This window comes from Glossina fuscipes, unplaced genomic scaffold (assembly GCF_014805625.2).
Source record: "Glossina fuscipes isolate IAEA_lab_2018 unplaced genomic scaffold, Yale_Gfus_2 0, whole genome shotgun sequence".
Taxonomy (NCBI): domain Eukaryota; kingdom Metazoa; phylum Arthropoda; class Insecta; order Diptera; family Glossinidae; genus Glossina; species Glossina fuscipes.
The window spans coordinates 9,638,198-9,657,653 of NW_023998414.1; the positions used below are offsets into that span (position 1 = coordinate 9,638,198).

The 19,456-nt window shown below is 31.7% G+C and overlaps 1 protein-coding gene across 1 annotated transcript in view; it reads right to left on the reverse strand.

Annotated features, from left to right (window-relative positions):
- Nucleotides 1-19,456, reverse strand: part of LOC119644802 (chitin deacetylase 1) — a 57,071-nt gene that overhangs the window by 18,520 nt on the left and 19,095 nt on the right. Inside the window, exon 5 of the mRNA XM_038044540.1 lies at nt 15,470-15,612. Within this exon, the coding sequence (XP_037900468.1) occupies nt 15,470-15,612 (143 nt within the window). The remainder of the gene's footprint in view (nt 1-15,469; nt 15,613-19,456) is intronic.

Genomic DNA, 19,456 nt, shown 5'->3' on the forward strand with positions numbered 1-19,456 from the left:
AATTGAAACTTTGTTTTTCCCTATAACTGGGCAATAAACTTTTTACTAGCAGAGCATATGCTTTTTGGTTATTATTAAAGACTTTGTTGTATGTTATGTATAGAAATTTCTGATGTTAAGAACTCTTATAAACAAATGTTCAACAATTAGAAAAATTTCATTTAAATAATTTCATATTTACATTACGAAAACGACTTCTTTAACATTATACATGCTCCTTTTATAAGCACGCACTCGTATGCACATTTATGCTATCCTTAATGAAAGTTTGACTCGAGCTGATGATATAATTTTGGCAAAATGTTGATAAGTTAACTGACAATGACAACCCAAAGCAAGGGAAGCAAAAAAAAAAAATAAAAAATAAAAAAAAAAAGGGAAAAAAATGTGATTTACAAAAGCCCAACAACATGAAAGCAAAATTTCTTAGAAATAAGTGGTCAGGATATGATGATGATCATCATCATCGTCATGGTAATAAATACTTATACAAACTTATGTATATATATATATATATATATATATATATATGTGCACTAGTTTAACTTATACATAAGACGATGATTTTAGCAAAGGAATAATTATCCGTAAAACAATTGCAGTCAACTAGTCAAGCAGCCGGGACATGCTTATATATATATATATATGCTTATATATATATATATAAATATATGTATTTATATAGATATATACATACAAATATGAGGCTGCGTGCTCCATACATTTTCTTTGCACAATGTGTGTACGTAGATGTTGCGTGTATATAAATGTAGGAGTTAACTGGTTTAACAACATTAAAGTAGAAGAATATCGCATACGCAAAAAGGACCAAAAGTGTACAACATTTATATATACATTTGAAGAGAAGCAATAGATAGCATAGTGCTATGTGTAGGCGGTATATATATGTATGTATGTATGTATGTATTGGTATTTATGCCAAAGAGTTATTTGCCTGAAAGTACGTATAATACATGTGCGCATATGTTCGTAGTTTGTGTTACATTGATGGTAACATGGAGCAAAACAAAACACAATAAAAATGAAAAATTGTTAACAATATCATTCTTACTGTGCGTGTGGATCTTTCAAAAGCATACGCCTACATAAGCAATTTTTTTGTATATATGTATACTGAGAAAGTCCGGAATGTTTCATAGATGCATGCATGCATGCATGCATGCCTGCATGTATGTATGTATGTATGTATGTATGTATGTATGTATGTATGTATGTATGTATGTATATATGCATGCATACATAGAAAGAAGACCAGCAATTTTATTGTCGATTTGGTTAAAACCTACCTTCAGTTTTATTTCTTTCAGTTCTAGAGACAATCATCTGATTGCAAACTTATTTGACTAAAGAAAATATAACTAAATTTTCTTTACATTCAAATGAAATAGAAATTCCGTTCGTTTATAACTCTAATATATTTAAAAAAGAAATATAACAAAAGAAAGAAAGAAAAAAAGTATGTCAGGCTTTTTACGTTATTTAGTATTTCTTTAGCTGTCGTTACGGGACATACCGAACGTTTAACTTAGAACACTTGCATTCAAGATCTAACATAGTTTGGCATCTACGCACATCGTAGGATATATTAGAGTAGAATATTTGTCTAATCTTTGACTGGTATGTATATGAACAGTAGATGAACATTTTTGAAAACACAATCAATTCCTTTTCAAAAATGTCCCTATATTTCGATGAAAGTAAGAGAAAACAGAGACGATATAAAAAATTGGATTGTCGGAGAAGCATTACCAATTTCAAAATTTCTTAACAACAAAATCAAAATCATAATCGAATCTATAATCTCATACACGTTTCGGTTCTTTAAGAGATTTATCAAATTCAACTGAAATGTAACTTCTTCTGAAGCGTTTAAGGATCCCTGCCTGAAAGTGACGCAACTGACAATGATAGTGTATTAAGGAAAGCTGTCATTTACATCGTTATCGTCACCTATAAAGATTCAATTCTTCATTTTTCACTATGCTGTGTGAAAGATCGGCATGATAAGATCCTTTGATACGAAGTGAGGAATTGCTCTCCTCCTGTATAAACGAGAGAGATTGACACATCATGCGTGGAAAAGTTGACTTGTAGTTAAGCCAGCTACTCACGAAGTGCAGATGCTGCAAATCGCTTCGGGCCGGATCTGATGTGCCACAATGTGCCACAAAAGACTGAAGAACGTATTAATCTTGGCTATTTAATCGTCTTAAGTAATTTAATTTTTATATCCTACAGCACTTGTGCGGATATATGTAATATCCAGAAAGAGTAGGAATAAACCCATATTGTATTATACAGATCGATTCAGAGTTCGCTTACTGAATCAGTCTTGCAGTGCTGTGTTCAAATAACAGATCGCAATTTTTCATCATCAACATGTTGATGATATTTCATATACCGATGTGTTTTGATCCAAGGGCGAGAGCTATTGAAAATAGTTCAGATCGGATAATTTTTTCGACTACTCCCCATGTAATGATTTATTTTGAAAAATCGTTACATGAGTAACTGCTTTTAGCGAAACGATGTGGGGTATTTACAGGTGAGACGTGAATCTTTTCATAGTGTTTTTACTTGTTTGAGATGCCATCAGATCATCATCAGATCTGTCTTCTTTAACTATTAACTATTATTAAATTAAATTAATTAAATTAATTAAAGTAATTAAATTAATAATTATTTTAAAGCAATCATAGAAAAGTAAATTAAAGATTCTGTTACAAACACTATGAATTAAAAGACAAAAAAAAAGAACTTTATAAAAAATGCACTATTAACTTACTCTTCGCTAAATAAGCACTTACTGATGACGAATTGAAAGAATATGATTATGTGGTCTTTCTGCTTTGCACAATTAAGTGAATTTAAAAAGATGAATGACATGACCTTTTCTACAACCCAATCCAATATATACATGTACGATTTTCACAAGTGTACATACATACGTTAGTAAACAGCATTTGCCTTATCCGAGTATTGCATAGAAAGGAAAATAAAACTTTGATAATTATTATCAAATCGGATACGACAAAGCAAAAACGGAAAGAGAAGAAAAAAGAAACTAATTCATAAGCTTAACTTTGTGAAAATTGCATTTGCCTTAATGGTAACACGAACTAAGAATTTTAACATTAACTTTTTAAAGAAGATACTCGGTTCTTATATGTCCTTGCAATTTTTTTATTTTTTTTTTTTCGCAAAAAAGGAAAGAAATGTTACGTAATAAACAAAAATTTTTAAATTAAAATTGTCCATCAATATGTACGTATGTTACGAAAGCTATGTATATCTAACCAAATGAATTTTTTAATGCATCGTCGACAAGTTTATTAAGGTAAATAAGAGTTTTATGCCATATTTAGAAAGTTCGATTGTGCTTAGCGGGCTAATTGTCTATAGTAGACAACCAGATTTTAATAAGTCATAGAAAATAGTTTTTTTTTGGTTTGAGAGTTGAATTTTCTTAAGTACTCATTCTTAATTTGTTTGCAAGGAGGAGGAGCCCAAATCCATTCAGTTGATATAGATCGTTTTCTATACATTATATATCGTTTCGCACATATCGTATATACATTATTTATATCCTACATTACTTCTCGTACATGATATACTAAGTTTGTGCTGACGTATGTAACATACAGGATATCTTAAGGTAGACGCTATTTTTATTATAACGACCGATTCAGAAAATGATTCAGATCTAAACCTGCCTGTCCGTCTGCCCATCTGACATCTGTACAGGTATTTTCGTAAAATTTGCTAAACTGATTTGCTTTGTTCCAAGGACGAACCCTATTGAAATTGCTTTGGATAGTTTCACATTTTCGACTGCTCTCTATTTTGAAAAGTCGTTATATGGAGATACTCTGCAAATTTCAAAATTTCTCGACGAAACTTGTTTTGTAATAGTATTCGCTTTTTCTAAACTTGTATGAAAAATTTTTCAATCTCTATATAGTAAAATAATATAATTTTTAATATATCATTGTAAACACGCCTTCATAATAGTAAACTGACATAAACGTTAACTTTACCAAGCTTGGGCGGTGTAGGTCCATCCTTTGGAATCGACCGCATATAAGGAGTCCTCCAATAGGCGGACTTTTACATGACCATAAATTCTAACCTTAAAACGAATAAAAGTGAATAACTGTGTTAGGCGAAGTGGGGTAAGATACATAATAGTCGCTCTTGCCTAACTATAACGTTCTTCCTTGTTTAAACTACAATTTCGCACAATTTAACAATACTGTATAGGTATTCTATAAAATAAAAACCCCATTTATCTACAAGATCCGATCTATGTTTGTACGGCTTTTCTGTGACTAGGGCAATATGATTTGTCTATTTAATTAATTTTGGAATGATTTTTTCAAGTTGGAGAGGTTGATAAGATATAAAAAAAAAAAAATTTTTTTTTGCAACAACCAGAAAGAGGTCCGAAGACTCTATAAAATACATACATTTTTTTGATTTGTATTAAATTCTAATTCGATTTAAGTACGTCCGTCTGTTCGTCCGTTCTTATGTTCAACCATCCATATGTTCGTTCGTTTATTAGTCAGTTCGTTTATCTGCTCGAACGTAAATCTCCCGGTCCGTTCATCTATCGGCTTGTTTAATGTCAAACAGTCTCTTAGTCCCAACAATTAATTCGTCAGCTTCAGGTTTCGTGAACACAATGAAAACTCTCGGACGTAAATTGGTATTAAAATAGCGAGCAATTGGTGAAGTGACGCATGTTTAACCTAGACGCAAAGTTTAACCTAGACTGAGAGCATTTCTGTTTTTGAGGTTTTTTTATTCATTACCGACAAACTATAACACATGACAAAAATTTCGACGTATATACCACAAAAATGAAGAATAAATCCACACCCATTCACTATTAGTAAGTATGAAAATTTAATTTTCTCATTTTTGGGGCCATGTTAGGCTAAAATTGGTACATGTATAAAAGATTCGGTCGCAGCTTAATATAGTTTTCTCACTTGTTTTTTTTTTTTTTGTTTCCATTTAAATTTAAATATAGTCGTAAGTTCATAGGTACTAATATATATTTAATTATATGTTCTTTTCTTTCTCTTTGCCGGTCAATTGAAATAAAAATAAGAACTAAGTTGGAAATTTGTTAGTGTTCTTAATTTCCCAAAGAAGAACCACAAACTTTTTCAAATGCTTTAACTATTTAATTAGATTTATATACAAATGGCCGATAGAGAAAACCTCAAATAGTACAACAACCATAAGAGCAGTAAGAAGAGCATCAGAACAAAAATCTATCCATAGTATTAAATAAGTTAAAAAGTTTTTGATAAAGTTGAAAAAATTTTCAAAAAAAAAAAAAAAAAAAAAAAAAAAAAAATAGAAAAAATTTTGCCACAAATGAAATTGTGGATGGGTCGGTATATGTATATCTGTATGTAGTTGAATTCGGTTAAATACAACAATAACAACAACGACAACAATAAAAACAAAACAACAAATATAGCAATAACAATGCTGTTTGGACCAAAACATCGGCAGATAGGTAGCAAGTGAGAAAATAAAATATCTTAACTCCAATAAATATTTCGTTTTTTTTTTTTTTTTTTTTGGTTTCTTTCTATTCCTCTCTGGTTTCTTTGCATAATTTGGAAACGAACACGTTTCGACGTATTTACTCCTATGCAATGAAATATTGACGGGGAAAAAGAAAAAAAAATAAAATGAAAATGAAAATATCTTTATCAGCGTGTACAGTATTCAATACACACGTGCTAAGATGAATATGTATGTGCAACGGTTAAATTAGGAAAGCAAATGCTTAACTCAGACTTTCCTCTAAGGTCATTACACAAAAAATATAAAAATGTTTCCGGTATTATATTGTATTTGCGTGCGAATACATGTGTTATTAACTTAATGAGAATACATATGATTACGTGTACGGTACGTGCATGTATTTCCCTTTAACAATGCCTGCACTCTCATTATTAAAGAAATCATGTAAGAAAAGAAAAATTTGATCAAAATTTTAATTAAAATTTCAATCTGCAACAAATTTCAATCTACGTTATATTGTCGCGAATTACGGAAAAGCATTACTTTTGAATTTCTTCTCTTCTCATCGCTTTATATGAGCACACGTTAATCCTGTTCCAATGTATTTTCATTTCGCTAAACGATTAGTTTTCCCTTTTCTCTTCCTGCCCTCAATGATCGTATCGAAGAAGCTGAATTAAACTTCATAGATGCAATATAAACAATACTAAAGACGACTGATGCTATCGTTGCGTGTACCAATTCATTGCAGGGGTTTTGAATCAGTTGAAGATATAAAAATTAAAAAAATTAAACGACATAACTTGACCAATCTTGGAAAAATGTATGACGTATAAATTAAATTGTTATAGACGGGTAAGGTCAACTATTGAATACCGTGCATCATTTCGCCTCATACAGTTCTTTGCCCATTTTCATTAGAAAATATTGCAAATATTTTGATCATTTTCTCTATTGAAAAAGGCATTTATTGTTGAAAACTGGTACAATATGGAATTGGTACAATATATATAAATCAAAATAATTTCCATTTTACGATATTTTCGTCTACCAACCCATTTTCGCATTTCTTCAACTTTGCGAATCCGCGTGCCAGCCAACCCATGCTGCACCCATCTGAACAAGTTGTAATCAGGAGTCTCTGTGTCTGGTGACTACACTGGATATAGCTGTAACAGGGTATCCTGGGCCAACTCTTGTAACAAGTTGGCAAAATGGCATTTTCAGTCAATTCCTATGATTGCCATTCTTCCTCCTTTCTTGGCTTTCGTTCAATAAGTGTTGCAATTCATTGCCTTCATTGCCTTTTTGAATCCTTGAGTTCGTTCTTTGTGATTGACATAAAAATCGCCACTTTTAAACTGTTGTTTAAGCAGAACCGACAATTGGACTATGATGGAACAACATCACCATAAGTCTCTGAGCATGTATTAGAAGAGTATTGGAAGAGAAAGAATTTCACGTGCTCAATGATTAGCGTCGGTGTACGCTGAATAAATCAGTTATGTTAAATGAAAAACTGTTCTTTTATATAGAGGAAGGTCAAAACCATTAAATTCAAGCGTTATGTACACTTCCCTACTTTCCCATTTCTTTATCACTTTTACCTGTCAAATTTCGTGATCAAAGCGTGTAATGCGCTGAACGGTCAAAAAGAAGTGAGTCGTTGAAACCTGGTGGTTTTGCGTACAATTGCTAAGTGCTATGCCTTTTTCGATCGTGCACTCATTACAACTACGACCGAAGTAAACTCTACCGCAATGAAATTTAAGCCGGCGAACACAGACTTGGTGGCCGCGATTGCTACCTCCTCGGCTACAGCGATTCTGTTATGTATTTTTTCGCTTGTTCTGCTTTGCTTTCCCCAACGTAGGACCTTTAACGGCTATTATAAGAATAATCTGTTTTCAAAGTGACCTATCAGGGTAACTGCAGTTTGTGATGATATCGCCCGATAAGCGATGTACAATCCCGTAATCCAATGCTAATTTGCTTGAAAGATGCATAAGTTGTTGCGTCCAGATATGTGCACATATCGAAGCTATTCCGCTCGCCTCATGATTCAATTCCTTCTTCTAGGCTTGTCGTTTGTTTGCTATGCTGGAAAGTTGTTTATATGGAAGACGATATATTGGTGATCGCTTAACGTTCCATTTTCTGCTACAATTGAAGGCGTATGTCGTTGCGAGAAGAGTGACAATGCCATGTTCATATCTATGAATGTTCTGCATGTTTCTCTTTAGAATGTAGAAGCAGTAAGCAGAAGATGTAATATGACGAAGTCTTATGATGCAATTGTTTCGCTTCTTCTATCAGATTTATTTGAATGCCATTCCGCTGATTTGTTATTAAAATCACTTGCTATTAATATTGATGAGGAGATGTTCAGGTCCAGGTGTTCTCCCAAAGCAATAAGGTTTCTAGTGAACGTTTCAAAATTTATGATGGTTGGTGAGAGACGGCATCTACCACACCACAATACTTTTCATTTGTTTTATTTGTTTTTGCCATTTCATGTTCAGTGTTTCTTCTATGTGTTTTGCCATTTTGTATCCTGGAACCGAGCAACTGTTTCTAGGCTTGTATATGTCTCGCTAAGGGATATAAACAGTATTCACAATTGCTTCGACCGCCCTTCGCACCATCAATTAGTGGGCTTCCTTATTCCTTCTACGATTGACTTAAAGTTTTCTAATATTTTCATTTCGTGATATTTTGTTGCGTTTATTTATGTTAAACCTTTCTCTGACTTTGCGTCCATTCTCTCCGCATTTTCTGCATAGTAATCTGCGCCAATATCTTCTTGAGTGGCTTGCCCACATGTATTCATGTGTTTTAAAACTTTTTGGCTTAATTTTTCCCGAAATATTTGTTTCGGCAATTGTACGTTGCAGAGAGAGAAACAGCCTTGCATCCTACGAATCTTGCTTATGCTGATTATCACTTCTTTAGGTTTTATTGCCAAACATTTTTGTTGGTTGTTTCTGTTGGTTTACTCTTCCCAGGTATAGATTGCTTTTGGAGTATATGTACTTTTGTCAGTTGGGCATTTGGTTCCCCTAGACATGTCCCGTCTGCATATGTTTGCTTACCAGCGAACCTTACTTCTTGGCGCCTATTTCGCCTTCTCTATTTCCCATCCATTATCCCACCTATATCTCCATACGTTTAAGCTAAGCAAATTAATTTCATTAGAGTTTAAGGACATGCGAGAGACATATACACATGCGCTACTATCAAGATAATTTTTGTGAGAAACCAGGATAATATCCAAGGTTGAAATTTTTATATAAGCATTTCATTTCTTTTTTTGTTTTTGTTTTCATTTTCTTAGTACATTTTGTTGTCCGAATATTTTTAAAAGCTTTTTTACGGTTGTTGTAATACATTTTCTTTTTAATTGTTTAGCTCAAGTACAGTAGAAAAACTTGATCACATTTTTCGGTTTGCGAAGAAAAAAAGTGAAAAAGTTTTCAATTAAATGCACTCCACAAAAAAAAAAAAAAACAAAAAAAGAAAAAAATAAGAGTAAGAGGAAACTAAGCCAAGCAGAAAGCTCTATTCGTCTTGAGATGAATCTTGAACGCCTAACAACCAATAAAAGGAATTTATGGGACTGATATTAAATTGAAATATATTACGATTCTCTCGAATATGTATTCAACAAAGCTTTACAACAAAAGTCGGATAAACATAACAAAGAATATACTTGTGAAAATATATCAGATCTTTTTCCTTTTTTTTAATTACAAAGATATGAATATAGTAATTGCTACCTATTCGCCTATATCCGCGCCTTTAATTGTTATTTAGGGCAAGTTTTCAAAGCCGAAATTCGTTATGAAACATAAACTAATATTGAACAAAATTTTAATATTATTCGAGATTGCGCTTTATTTAAGTCTTGCCGAAGTAATTGTGGGTCGATGATATCCATTTCCAAGCCTCAAGCAGAAAAACAAAGTGCGCCTAGTACTGATCTTTCTCGTTGTGTTTGCTATTTTCACGTTTCACCCGCAATTCTTCCCGATCAACATTCTGCGCGCGCATATAGGCGACATCCCCTGAGTGGAAGGTCGTATCCGAAGAAAAGAGCACGGATAAGAATCTAACATTGACCAATTATATATATATTTATATATATATATATATGTAGCATAAATTTTGTCTAAATATATGTGTGCATAAGGTACTCATACATATATATATATATATATATATATATAAGTAGATTCTTTTATATGTATTGATTCGTATTTGTGTTTGCTTTTTATCCAATTTTGTCAGATTCTTATACCTGGCTATTTTGATCTTTATTCTAAAGGCTATGAAACTTTATGTTTTTATGTACATTGTTGCATATCCTTTGATTTTCCAAAGAGAATATACTAAATAGTACATCGCTCTATTCATCGGTGGTAAGAATAAAAACGTTTTTGTGCGTAATTTAATTTTGATTTCTGGCGAGGAAGCCGAGAAAGTTCATTTCGATTGTGTTGTTTAGTAAAAAGCTATACAAAACTATAGTACAACAACAATAAATGCAGTAACAATATAAACAACTTTTCAATAAGTTATATCTTGTTCTATTCGCGGCTAAGCAAGGGAGATTTTATGCAATTTTATTACATATATATACATAAAATTAAAAACAAAAAGTAAAATTGAAAACAGAAATTAAATGAAGAGAAATTAGTGAAGTTATAATAAAAAAGTGGACGTAGATAGATATGCAAAGTTAAGAAACGGGGACATATTGTCTTCGCATCTGGCATTTTCTCAATTGAAATAAAGTTAACAACTGATATTGCAAATATATTCGGGCGTGAGTGGATATTGTGGAGTGGATACCCATCATCGTTATCCTTAAAAAGCGAAAAAGAATTACATTTTCATGATTTATAATATAGAGGGGAGGGCGCGGCCGATTTTTACTATTTTCCAAATGAAAGTTTTTACCGCACACAAGTATCCTTTGAAATGCTTAGATCACTTCCAAATACTTTCACAAATTTTCATTAACGGAACAATCTTTACCACAGATACTAAACGGTTGAACAGACGAACAGATTGACCAGGAATTTATATACTTTATGGAGTTTTTGAAACTTGTTTCTGCGAAAAAAAAAAAACTAATTTAGATATACTATAATGTTGGCTAGGCGTGGTCACGTACTTCGTAAGTAATTTCTATGTAATTTTGGGCTCTTAGTTATCAATAATAATTTTTAAAAATTTTTTCATTAAAGGATGGTTGCACACTCATTATGTCATAATGTTTGCAATATTTAAAAGGAAGCTTCAGAGGATCTAATAGAGTATAGCATGTATATATGTTGAGCGTTCCGTAAATTTCAGAAGAACGAATCCACTTTTTGACGAAAGTGATTTTATTTTAAAAGAAAATTTGAAATTGTTTTATTACTTTCACAAAATGATTCTAATTCCAAAAATTTGAGAAAAATTCGCTCGAGTCGTTCCAAATTTAATACACTTAATTTTTTTATATTAAATTAATATTATGATATCATTTTCAATGGCTCACAATTTCGTATGAGCTTTAGTTTTCGTTATATGAGAGAGGGTTTAAACATTGCCCCAGCCGGTCCAAATTTACAATGTCGAAATACTACTACTTAGTCACTTTTACTCCAAAATTTTCAAAATGACAATTTTTTCCCATATACCCGATTCTTCATAATAGATCGTTATATAGGAAATGGTCGTAAAAGTGGACCGATCTGAATCATTTTCCATAGCGCTCGTCCTTGGATCAAAACACGTCATTGCATTAAATTTCATTAGAATCCTGTAAAAATTGCAACCTTTAGCATGAACGCAAATTTACCAGACGCCAGACATCAGATGGACAGACAGGTTTAGATCAGTTCAGATTATAATTCTGAACAAGTGATGTGGGGATAAACAAAATGTGTATATAGTTTATAATAGGTCTACTGCAAAGTTTTGAATATGATCCGTAATGGTCTGAAGTTGAATCAAGCCATTCCGAAATTTCCGTGTTCTCAAAAGAGGATTTTGCGCTAACTAGATTTTGACAGTATCGCCATCGATCAATCAAGGTGGCCGCCCACACCTTGACTTGTGTGAGTTTTGTCGAATCACCATCTGCATGGTCGCTCAAAAACCGTACCTTCACCAAGCACTTTCAATCAATTTTTACACGCTTCTGCAACATTTCTACCTTGTTGAAGTTTGTACTCACGGATCGTGGATGAGTCATTTTCGTTTTAGTTTATTTGCTAGGTCAGCATACATACACACATTCAGTGATAAAAATCGAGAGCCAAATATTCCCGTTAAATTAATATGCGCATATTTGTTGAAACTTGTTGGAACCAGAACGAACAGAACTCTTCCGTAGGCCTAATACATTCCAATTAGATCTATAACAGTTTTATTTACTGATATATTCTTGAGAGCTATAAACAATAAACAAATCTTCAAGGGCCAATTTAGGTAGAATTACGGTAAATTTTCATAAGTAAAGATTTTCCGATTCCTTTTATTCTCTCAAAGCAAACTTGTGAATAAGAGTATTAAAAAAAGGGGAAGAAGAGGTGTGAGAGGGGGAGGGGGGGCCGGGGGGAGGGGGGGGGAATGATGAATAAAAAAATTAATGAATTGATGATGTCTGTCTCTACAGAGGTAGATGTGCGTAGCAGTGCATGCGCGCCTAATGGATATCGAGAACTTGTGACTCTTGAAAATCTTATCTGTTCCGAGAGGTTATCATTTTTAATAATCAACTGTAGTTAATTAATATTACGCAACTCGGTTCGCCTTTGTTTTAAACTTGGAGTAAAAGTTATTTTATGGTTGAAGTTTTTTATTAATATTTTATTTCTTGTCTCTATGTTGGTAAGCTGGCTACTGTTTGTTGTTGTTGTTGCTGTTATTATTATTGTTGTTGTTGTTGTTTTTTATGAGTTCTTCAAAAAAATATTTAGAGAAAATAATTATTTTGTTTTCCGCTTTGGGTGAAATACAAAACTAATGTTGAGCAATTTATTACACTTAAAAGCACAAATTTATTACGACATCATCATAACTTTTTTTAGTTGGGTTTCTTTTTTTTTTATATGCGCCAACGGCAAAAGTTGGTATATTAAGTTCAACGCTTTAATTGTGATATCCGGAAATAAGGCTTTATATCGTATTGTAGCATAGGTACCGTTATGTCTTCGTGTCTGTCGTACCTTTCGAAAGGCTCAGTAAAATTAAGAAAGTTTCATTAACTTGAGCCTTCAGCCCTTGAAATAAACTGTACATGTACGTACAATGTCCAAAGTAGTTCAACAAAATCGTTGCGCATTGTGTGTGTGTGTGTGTGTGTGTGCGCGCGAGTGTGTGTGTGTGTGTGTATGTGCGAGGTTTGAAATCTGAAATTTCGCAGCAATATGTATCTGAGCTCAATAACATTAGCTGCGGGTAATAAAGATTCGCCCCGAAAGGCAACTGACTGTAGCTTTCTAACTTCTTCGCCTTTCTTCTTCTTCTTCTTCTTTTTTTTTTTTTTTTTTTTGTTTTTTTTCCGATTCTTCTTTGCTCTTTTATACGAAATGATACACAAAACATAATTTTCTCTTTCCGGTTGGCTGTGTGCGTTTATATGTGTGGATGCATTTCTTTTTAAATTGCTCAACGGCAAGTGTTCATAATTTTGCTATAAAACAAAGAGACAAGACTTTAACAAAAAAAAAAAAAAAAAAAGAAAGGAGAAAGGGAAAACGATAAAAAAAGAAGAAAAATCAAAAAAATATAAAAACATCAAAGAAATACCATTAAATCATAGTTTTTCATAAACTGTTCGCCTTTGCTTTTCCTTATTTTCTACTTTTCTTTCTTCTTTTTTTTTTTTTTTTTTGCTTATGTCTGAATTTTAAGTGCAGTCTTTCGTTTTTGGTATTTAATAATTTTTTTCTCGGAAAACTCTTTCTCTCCCGCATTTTCATAAAACAAATGATAAACTTTCTGTGTACATATCATACAGTCACACGATACATATGTAAGCGCGCAATGTTCTTAACTTTTGTGTGTTCAAAATAGTTTATTATTTACTCGATTTTCAAATAGAAAAAAATGGGGGAAAAAAAAAACACAAATAAAGAGAAAGAAAATATTTCATTTTTTAGCTATATACACACATGTGCGCATATATCGTCGTGTACATAGTAGTTATGAAAATAGGATTTTTGCTACTTTTCGTTTTTTTTTTGCTTGTTTTGCTTTTTTTCTTTCTTTTTTTTTTTTTTTTTACAGTTTTTATTTATTATTATTCCTTTTACTATTTTAAATGCCCGACTTCCGCTTAGATCTTCATTTTTCCTATTTCTGAAACAGCGGAAATGCGTGGCTTGTGTTGGTTTTTAGTTCTACTTTTATCCCGTATTTTATCGTTCTTTTCTTAAGCTTTTCCCATTCATCTCTAACATTTCAATGTAGATTAGCTCTATCATTTTGTTTGTAACACGAACAAGTGCATATGCACAAAAGCCATTCAGTATATCTATGTTCGTACTTTAAGCGCTTACGATTGCAGAAATTCACTTATGAAATTTAAATTCTGGAACATATTCATCATTCACCTTTGGGCAATCTGTTTCTGTTATCTTGCCATGCTATCTTCAGAAAGTTGTTGGAATAATGTGTACACACAGTCGCTTAAGTCACCGATACCTATCCGTCTATTATATGTTGTTGGTTAATATATCCGGTTGTCTGCCTATTGTCTATTACCATAACAACTGAGATAAAAATCTGAAATATATATCTGGTCCATATATATTCCTTATTTATATAAAAAAAAAAAAAAAAAAAAAAAAGAAAAAAAAAAAAAGAAAAATAAATAAATAAATAAAAAACAAAAAAAATAAAAATAAGCGTGAATAAAATATAAAACCTGTAAAAAAAAAAAACTTTCTTCAAACCCGCGAGATATTTACTAAAGTTTCGTTCGAAACTTTCATCCATATAGGTCCAATTAAGGGCAAACGGCTAATGAATTAAGCGTAATAAGTATTTAACAATAGTCTACAGTGATGCATATCCAAAATTTACTCTACGTATACAAATATAGGTATATATATATTTGTTTTTGGTTTTCTTATTTTCTACCCTTAAGATTTATATGATATATTATATATATATGTGTGATAGTTAAAAATTTTACGATGTCATTTCACGTTTCAAATCGTTTGACTGCTTTTTTTTCTGGTATTTAATTACGTTAAATAGACCAAGAATTGAAGAGAGTGGGGAAAGAAAGATAAAAACAAAAAAAAAAAAAAATAAAATTAAATAAATAAATAAAAATAAGAAAAAGGGAAGGTACTAATTAACTTTTCTTTGTTTTTGTTAAAGCCGTTTTGACTTCTGTAGTTAGTGAACTAAATCTATCGATGGATATCAAGTCCCTGATCCCTTCCCGTTTTTGTTTTACTAGACAGTATTGTGCAGATATACAGTACAGTACGGGAAGCAGTATTTCTTTTATTTCAATTCAAGCAACTTGTTGTTTATTCAGAGGATCTTGATCTTAACAAGAGACTACAAGGAGATGGCCTACCATAATCATTAACAAATTTCTAATTTCCCATCGTTTGCTCAATGACATGCTGCCGCAGCGCTTACAAACCAGCATTGCGTGCATTGACTACATAAAATGTATGAAGAAAATTCGTGTCACTTGATTATATTTAATGTTCTTCATTATGATTATAACATAATTAAATTACAATTAATTTAATTTCTTTTATTTAGCTTCCGTTCTCTTTATTAAAATTGTGAGAGAATTAAAGAAAAATTGAGAATTTTGGATTTTCCTTATTTGAAACAAGCATGAATATGAAAATATTAAATGACTTTCATTGCCGCTTACCTGTACTCGTGCGACAAGAAGAATGTACCACGTATATTACAGCCATTGGGATTTTTCCGTTTGCCATTGAAAATTTTCGAATAATGATCATAATTATTTAAATTCACAGCACCATCGAATGTTAACATAATCATTTGTGGTATCTAATAAAAAAGATAAAAAAAGAGAAATTTAAACATATTTAAAAAGAAGTTGAAAAAGAAAACGAACGAAAGAGAGAGAGAGAGAAAGAGAGAGAGAGAACACAATTCTCAATAAAGATTAATTAAACGTGTCTAGGAAGGACTAAAGGCAAATAACGACGATAGAGAGAAAAGTAAGATGATACGTTTAATAACCACCTAATGCGGTTTCTCGACTATTCTTCTATGCGTTTGAATATTTACGCAACATTTACTCATTGCATGTCATTACTGTAATGCATTGAATAAATTATGTTTGAGATTCTGGTTAAACCATCTCTCTAAGTATATTTATGCTTTTTGCATAAATATCATCAGGCTCAAAGTGATTGCGTACAAACACATACACGCATGTACATATTATGACAAATGCGGAGATAACGAATCGAAAAACAAAGAGAGAAACAAATACTACTGCTACTACGGCTTGCAGTACTACGTCAGTTATGTATATTTCAAAGCGCATATTGAACATTCATTCTTTACATGAACATGAACATGAGTATCAGTTGTAGGCGTGGCAAAATTATTTTTTTGCATAAATTGTTATATCCCTATTTTGCAGATTCTTGATTAAAAATTTTTTTTAATATAGTTTAGCTATTTACTTTTTTTTTATTTTTTTGTTTTGGGAAGGAGGAGGAGGGGGGAGGATGGCTGTTGTATCCCAAGTAGGCTTGTTTATTATATTAAAATCCTCCCTTAGCGAAATAAACTATAACCACATTACATGGCTAAGATTCTAAAAACACTAAATTAATGGATGGACAGAAAGACAGACAGACAGACAGATGGGCGGCAAGCGAACGATTTAATATACTTTTGCTAATAATTTACACAGTATATGTGGGATCTCTGTTATCTACTTTCAAATGCATTTTCAATTTTCGAGATTAATGATAAAAATGACTAACTGACCACCCAGCAGTTTAAGAGTTGATTTAAGTAAAAAAAAAAAAGAAAAAAAAAACAAAATAAATAAAATGAGCGAATGATCGCTCGATCACGATTTGTGTTAAATGTTCCATAAGCTTATGTTTGATCGAAGCGATGTATTTGATAATCGATGATCTCGGCTTATAATCATTACAACGATTTGTACAATCTTTCATTCAAGATTGAATGTTCGCAACAAATTGATTTCAGTAAGCTAATCTACATTATGCTAATAGCGAAGAGGTGTTTCAAGTTTTATGTAATTAAAATAAATTTCCTTTCATGCCAATATGTTATTAAAGTCATATTTGCATTATATTCCAGAGAGCAAAAATAGACGGTCGACCTAATGGAATGATTAAAAAAAAAAAAAAAAAAAAAAAAAAAAAAAAAAAAAAAAAAAAAAAATAAAAAAAAAAAAAAAAAAAAAAAAAAAAAAAAAAAAAAAAAAAAAAAACAAGTTCATGCAAGCGATGATTGGGGGTAACAAAGATTCGAACCGAATTCGTTTATAATATTATTCTGCTTTTTTTTTTTTTTAATTTTTTGCTCCTTATTTTTGTGTCGCTATGAATAGACCGGATTATAAACGAAAGATGAAAGACAGAACGTAAAAATAGAAGAAGTAAGTGCTATGTCATACAGTCTTATGGAAAATCTATGTCCGACAAAATATTTGCTTTCGTTTTTTTCTTCATTATTTTTATGCAAAGTTAAAAATAAAAAGAATGAAATATAAGATAACTGCGTATATTCGCCTTGGGATGAATTTCGGGCAGTCACAATTTAAAGTGATTACACATAAATCGTACAATTTTTGGGTTATTTGCCGACGTGTCTATAAACTAAATGGGACCATTTTTAGCGGCATGAATACATGTCACTTTCATGAATCTTCGGTATTTCTATATTTAATGATGAAAATATTTAAAAATTTCTTAAACAGACACACAACACATAACATACAAGTGTATACGAATGTGTTTGAAGTGTGCAATGATCTTTGCCTATTGTTGCATGGTTCAAGTAAAGAAATGAACTTAGTTGTTATCCTTTACTTTAATCATCAAAAATTTTGTAAGAATTGCTTTCATAATACGGAAAATTGCAAAGACTGGCAGAGACGATATTACACTAAATCTCTTAAAAGATCGTTAAGTGTCATATATAGTATTTTGAAAAGACATGTGACTTTGTCAATGAATTTAGTTATGTTCATCTATGTTAGGCCATCAAAAAATGGCGGTGTGTTGCAACGCTCAAACGAACATGAATATGTAAGAAAACTCCATTCGATTGTAACGGAATCATTTATACCCATCACTATTTACCTTAAAGAGGCTAAAAAAAAAAAAAAAAAAAAAAAAAAAAACGGGAAAGAATTAAAATTTCATTTTCTGTAATATTGAGTGGGCGCGGCTGATTTTTTTAATTTCCAGAATACAAATGAAAATTGTTATGATTGTATGTGTTGTACTTTCCGATTAGCAAGCAAAGTCGTTTGTAGTTTATATTACATAAACATGTCATCATACTAGGCGTGTCCTTCAAATCTTTCGACAATTTTGTAATCCATTGGGAAAATGCTTACAACAGGTATTACACAGTTGCACACGCGACCAGACGGATATGCTTAGATGCATTTTCAGTTTGAAATTGGCCAAGAATTTATATATTTTATAAGCTATTAAAAAAAAAAAAAAAAAAAACAAAAAATACCATCATCGGTCATACGGTCAAATTTTTGTACATTTATCTCGAATAATGGGAAAATAACTAATTTTTTACTTCTTTTGAAAAACAAAGTTGTGAGCAGTTTCCGTGACACTGTAGGCATGTCCTTCGACTGATTTCGCCCATATTCAATACCAAATTTCATGGTAAGCTTTCGAATGGTCAGGAGAAAGACGGGCAGACGGGCAGACTGGCATGCTTAAAACGATTCAGATCGGTAATATATATGCTTTGTGGGGTCGCTGAAGCTTCTTTCTCGGTATTGCAAACGTTTTGATGAATTGAATACTTCGGTGATGGATGTACAAATTTTGAATATAATCTCAGGTTTTGGTAACTATGCAATAACACGAAAATTAGTTTATATTTTGTGTATGAAGAAAATTGCGACATTAACTATTTATCGCTTTTTATGATTAGTGTCCGTCTGTCTACTTTCCACTTTGTTTTCCCTTTTGGCCGCATTTCTCAGCTCTCTGACTTTCCATCTTACGTACACCTCTTCTTTAGTCATATACTTGCTGTGCTTTCTGTGTTTCCGGTCTTTTCCTCTATTATTTTTTTTCTTATCTAACAAAAATCTATTTATTCATACCTTTAAGTTCTGCTGTTCATCTTCATTTTCATTAATCTTTAGCTTCGTATTTAACTTCTTACTGACACAAATTCTATATTTGTGTATTCTTTCACACACGCCAATTCAACTATCCCTTCGGGCGATCGTGAAATTACCTGCTACGCCTTATTTCCACTTTTCTTATTCGCTTTATATGCTCTTCTTCTTCGTATTTCTTGGCCAGAATGTATTTTACAATTTCGGAATGAAAATAATCCGAATCAATGTGTCTACAAATAGGAGAAATTACCTTTCGGATGGCATGTATGTATATGTACAATTCAAGAATAGACCCAAGGTTGAATTAAAGAAAAAAAAAACGAATTTTTTTTTTTACTTGCTTCGAAATATAATCCAAAACCGAATAAAATTATTCAAGGTCTTTTTCTTTCACACTTTTTGAATAATTTTTCTTCTTTTTTTTTTTTCTGCGGTTTTTATTGTGGCATTTATTGGTGTGAGTGTTTCGATTGTTTTCTTTTCTATAACTGATGCGCGTTAGCTTAAGTGCATAAGTTT